This window comes from Otolemur garnettii, unplaced genomic scaffold (assembly GCF_000181295.1).
Source record: "Otolemur garnettii isolate 467f Iridium unplaced genomic scaffold, OtoGar3 scaffold00217, whole genome shotgun sequence".
Classification (NCBI taxonomy): domain Eukaryota; kingdom Metazoa; phylum Chordata; class Mammalia; order Primates; family Galagidae; genus Otolemur; species Otolemur garnettii.
This window is the reverse complement of record NW_003852612.1, coordinates 1,977,334-1,982,699: the sequence shown is the minus strand read 5'-3', so window position 1 is coordinate 1,982,699 and position 5,366 is coordinate 1,977,334. Positions and strand designations below refer to the sequence as shown.

The 5,366-nt window shown below is 53.2% G+C and overlaps 1 protein-coding gene across 1 annotated transcript in view; it reads right to left on the bottom strand.

Annotated features, from left to right (window-relative positions):
* CHAT (choline O-acetyltransferase) overlaps window positions 1-5,366 on the bottom strand; it is a 56,305-nt gene that overhangs the window by 44,985 nt on the left and 5,954 nt on the right. The window contains exons 3-5 of the mRNA XM_003801661.2: window positions 5,151-5,342; window positions 4,459-4,577; window positions 3,061-3,114 (exon numbers count right to left, since the gene is read on the bottom strand). Coding sequence (XP_003801709.1) covers window positions 3,061-3,114; window positions 4,459-4,577; window positions 5,151-5,342 — 365 coding nt within the window. The remainder of the gene's footprint in view (window positions 1-3,060; window positions 3,115-4,458; window positions 4,578-5,150; window positions 5,343-5,366) is intronic.

Below are 5,366 nucleotides of genomic sequence, written 5' to 3'. Positions count from 1 at the left end.
ATCCATCCAGTATTCATCCATCCATCTTCTATCCATCTACCATCTATCCATCCATCCACCTTCCACTCATCCATCCACCATCCAACCATCCATTCATCCAGCCAGCCAGCCAGCCAGCCATTCACCGTGCATCCAGCCAGCCAGCCAGCCATCTATCTATTCATGCAACTATTCACCCATCTATCCACCATCCATGCATCCATCCAACCACCATTCACCACCCACCATCCAGCTATCCAGCATCCATCCACACCATACATCCCCCATCCATCCATCTTTCCACCCTTTCAGCCAATAAATATTTGCTGGGCCTCTCTTTCCTCTGTGCCTGGCACTATTCTGGGGTCTGGGGATACAATACAAGACATGTATTTCTTGCTCTGGGGTACAGGTTCTGGGATGTATAAGAAGTAGATCATGAACAACAAACTGATGGAACAGGAGACTTTCAGGTGGTGAGACAGGGGTGGGAGGAGGTTGCAGGAGCAGTCTCACTGAGATCTGATAGATTGAGCTGGGCCCTAAGGGTGTGAGACCAACACAGAAGAGAGCAAGGTGGAGTGTCTCACAACACTGCTGTTCGAATGTGGGCATCACATTGAACTGTCATGATGACCCGTGACAGGGTGAGTGCTGCATCCAGAAACGTCTGCAGCAGTGTGAAGTAATTTTAAGTCTGTTGAATCTAATAAAAATGTGGTCTTGTATTTTCTGTCTTTGTGCCATTTTTCTAGTAATTTTTTGTTATGTTTTGTAAAAGTTTATAAAATTGAAAAAAGAAACAGCAAAACCTGGTCCTTCCCTAGAGATAGTTTGAGAAGCGCTGATTGAAGGCAGAATGGAAGGAAGCCAGTGGGGTTGAAGCCGAGGGAAGGGAAGGCCAGAGAGCTGAGCTGGGCAGGGCAGATCCTGCAGGCTGCAGTGGAGTGGCAAGGAGCTGTCATTTTATTCTTGGTGCAGTGGAAGCCCTTGAAGGCTTTAGTGTGCAGGAGCATGATTTGGTTAATGTTTTGCTTTTTAAATGGTTATATGTGAAGAATAGACCAAAGGGGGTCACAGGAAGAACAAGGAAGCAGGCTGCAGCTGAGATGGAAAGTGACTTGGGCCATGAGGGGAGGAAGGGAGGAGGGGGTCAGGGACATGTTCTGGAGGAGAGTGGTCACACTTAGCACTGGATTAGATGAAGGTGTGACATAGAAAGGAGCTGAAGGAAACCTAGGTTCCTTGACTCACCGGCTGAGGTGCGCTGCTGTCACTCAGAGGGCACCACAAGGGGAGACAAGGCAGGCCCAGGAGGGACCTGCAAGGCTCTGCTGGACTTGTCTGTAGTGACCAGAGCCACCCCAGAGAGGATGTCTGGGGGTTAGATGATCGGGTGTAGGGCTCAGGGGAGGGACTGTGGGTCTGAGTCTCTGCCCCAAGGTTGGATAAAGACTGAGTTGGATCAAGTTGGACAGAGTGACGTTCACCGCCTGTGCCTTTCTTGTGTCTGTTTATGTGTCTGTCTTATCCAATAGTCTGGGAATCTTTTCAGGGCAGAGATGAGGCCTTATTTCTTTTCATCTTTCCAGCATCAGTAGGTTGCAAAATAAATAAGTGAATGAGCAGATTAAAGGTTCAAATGTTCCAGCCTTAAGTTATTTATAATCATAGGACATGGGACCTTCCTGTGGATATGCACAGGTGCCCATGCAAGCGTGCAGCACACACTCGTGAGAGTCTGGGATGAAGACTCTCAGCGATGGATGGGCACATGTCCCCAGGCCCAGAGGACAGGGCCCCTACCCTGCCTCCTCCACCGTCTGGTTGGGCTAATGGTAAGGTGGGGGAGGTCTTTGAATGCAGAGACGGGGCTGTGAACTGGACAGGTGAGTTCTGGTAGGAGACAGACAAAGACACATACAAGGAGACAGCAGCTCCCAGGTCTGGACCTCCAGCACAAGAATGGTACAGTGATCATGACTGTGGCATTTTGAGAGGAGCAAGCAGGCAGTGGCCAGGAGTGTCTAGCACAGAAAGGTGCTGGAGGGTCTGCTATGGGCCTGGCCAGGGGTCAGAGCTTGCAGGGATCATCCCATAGGTCAGGCACAGCAGCCCCACAGCAGCTATTATTGACAGAGGGAATGCCATTGTCCAAGATCAACACATCAAGTATTGTGGGGGTCTGAATTCAGGTATGCTGGTCCCAGGACCCAAGCCCTGAGCTGCTCTGCCCATTGGGTCTCAAAGCCCCACCCACTTCTTTCCAGTGGGAATAGCCCTATCCTGGAAGGACTGTAGGTCTGAGTTTCTGCCCCAAGGTTGGGTAAAGACTGAGTTGGATCAAGTTAGACAGAGTGAAGTTCCCCTCCTGTGCCTTTCTTGTTCTGTTACCTCTCAGCTGTGTGACCAAGGACAAGTTACTTAACCTCTCTGAGCTTCAGCTTCTATCTGTATGAGGGACAGTGCTTTGGGCTCTTCTCTTGTTCCAGAATCTGATGTCCTTGTAGTCTGTACCTTGGGGAATCTGGATCCCACAGACCCTCTCCCTCTCCTGGATACCCCCAGCACCCTGGGGCTTTCCTCCAGAAATAAAAGTGAGTCCATGCTGCTTGAACAGCTCTGTCCATCTGTCAGAACACTTTCTGCGTTCACCTTCATGTCCACTGACCTTGGTGGGATTGAGGAAACAGAGGGTCGGCATGGAGAAACCGTTCTACCATGGGGCAAAGCAGAACTCACCATCATCTTATTCTGGGAACTCTTCCTCCCCCATCTTCTGATGTGCTCTTGAGCTTCAAACTAATTCACACCACGTATGTGCACGTGAAGTGTGGTGTCGGGGGGCATTTTGAAAAGATTGAGGAAGGATGGCGGTTACCCCACAAAAAGGAACAGTTAATGGTCAGTCCTTCAGTGCCTGATGCTGGGGGAGGTGGCGGGAAGACACCTGCTCTGTGACTGGAGCCAGGAGCACAGATCAGGGAAAGAGCTCCCTGTCTGGTGTGGGAGGGAGACAGACACAAAGGCAGACTGTGCTTGAACAGGGCATTACCCTTCCCCGGCTGGGCCCAGTCCTACCTGTCCAGCAGGGCCTTGTAGCTGAGCACACCAGAGATGAGGCTGGCTGCAAACCTGCAGAGACAAGTGAGGCCTAACCCTCTCTTCCCTGGGCCCAGGCTCCCCCCCTACAAAGTCTCTGCTTATCCCACCATATGCCAAATGGGGCACTAGTCAGAAATGACATGGTTCCTAAATCCATCACGGGCCTTGCATTTAAAATGGTCCTTTGGCGAAAACTTGGGGTGGAGCAGCTCTAGGGGAGAGAGGAAACTGGGGTCACCTTGGGGAAGAGGAAGAGAGGAAGTGGGAGACCAAGAGGGCACTGAGCAGGCAGGAAAGGCTAGATGGGGAGGGATGGAGCTCTTCCTGGTCAGGGTTAGTCCAGGAGCTGGGCAGGGCCAGGGGGAGTTCTGAAAAATGTGGTCTCCTGGGAAAAGCCAGTAATTTGTTCCCCTTAGTGTTAATGAAAAGGAAAGCGAGGGTTGGGGAAAAGATGCCAGAGAACTGTGCCATGGGACCGTGTCATCTTAACTGTCCATGGCTGATGAGGCCTGGCTTAATTGCATCAGGAGTAAAATAGCCCCTCAGATGCAATTTTGATGACTGCTCTCAGCAGTCATCCATCATACCTTCTTTCTGCCCACGGGAGGCCCCAGCTGCAGGGGGAGGGGGCTGGCCTGCCCCCAGGCCAGTCAAGCTGGTCTTAGGGAGGCAGGGGGAGGCAGAGGCCTTCCCAGTGTGGCTGCATCCTGCCCAGAGGAGAGGTAGGCGCTGCCTTTCTCCTCATGCCACTTTGGATCACCCCTCCCCCTGAACTGTCCCTACCATTTGCCCCATTCAGGTCTTGAGACCAGAGATTCTGAGGCCCTCCAGCAGGGAGATTCTTCCCCCATCTCCTCCATCGTCATCAGTAGGTCCAGAGGCCCTTCCAGCGGCTCAGTGAGCTCTGAAATTGCAGCAGATGGCACAGGCTCTGGCGGCTGGCAGGGAGGAATCGTTTCCACCCCTCTGGGGCCTCTCTGTAGAGCTGGGGGCTCTGGAGGGCAGCAGAGAAGCTTAGACAGCCTAGGGCAGTGCTTCTCAGCAACAAGTACCGACCAGTCGGAGGACACACACCTCCTTCCAGGGCCTCAGCCAGAGTGCAACTGCCGTGGGGACATCTGAGGTCCATGACCTCTAATTAGTGGTCATTCAGCCACCCCATAGCAAATAAATATATTCTGAGGCAGACCACGTGTTTGTGGCTGGAGTGCAGCCACACCTGACCTCCCTCCTGATGGTCTGGTCTGATGGTCTGGAGGTCACTGTCTTGCTCAGCGAAGGCACGAGCTTTGGCCTTTCCTCGCTGGCACTAAAGCCAGGCCCCCTGCTTTGGATAGGTCCCCAAACTGGGAGCCAGGAACACCATGCCCTCACCTTAGCTGGTCGTTGGTATCTTGGAAGTGCTGCCGAGCAAAGATCACAGCTGGGCTGGAATTGACAGGCAGGGCCAGGCGGTTGGTGAGATACATGTCATTCAGCCAGTACTCAGACACCTGCCAGGGGTGGGGGAAGTAGAGGCACATCTTGACATTCCCCTGTGTCCTTTGGGGGACACTGGACCCATCCTGGCAGCCCCGAGAGAAAATCAGGACACTTCATTGGCGCATTCACTTCATTCATTCATTCATTCCACAACATACACTGAGCTCCAGTTATACTCTAGGGCTCGGTGTGCCCCAGGCCACTCAATTGTCTTTCATCTTTGCCCTGCACTAGCTCCCTTCTTCCATCCTGGTTTCTCATCCTGGTGGCTTGGCACTCCCACCCCAGGCCCCCGCCCATCCTTATGCATGTCTCTCTCATGCCTGTCACCCTCTCTGCTTCCCTGCCTTCTTCTCTGTCCTCATCTCTCCCCCATCCCTTCTCTGCCTGGCCCTTACCCTGGCCCCTGGCTGTATGCCAATCCATGTCGCTTGTCTGTTCCCATCACTCCCCCATTCCTGTCCCCTTTGCCCCATCTGGCCTATATTTGTCCCCGTCTGTCCCTTGCTTAAATCCTTCTGTCCATCTCCAGGTCTGCCCTCTGCCCCCTCCCCGGGTGTTTTGCCTCCCCCGAGACCTCTTACCCAGTTGGCTGTCTTCTCCTGCCGCTCCAAGAGTTTTTTTTGCAGGGTCTCACCGAGGCTTCCAGGGGACCCAAACCTCTGCACAATGGCTTGAGTCTTCTGAAACTGCTCCTCAGGGACCAGGTGCTGCATGCACTGCAGGTAAGTGGCCAGGGTCTGCTGCAGGGGGGGCACCGGCAGCTTGGGCAGTGCCTGGAAGAGAAGGTTCACGGGCAT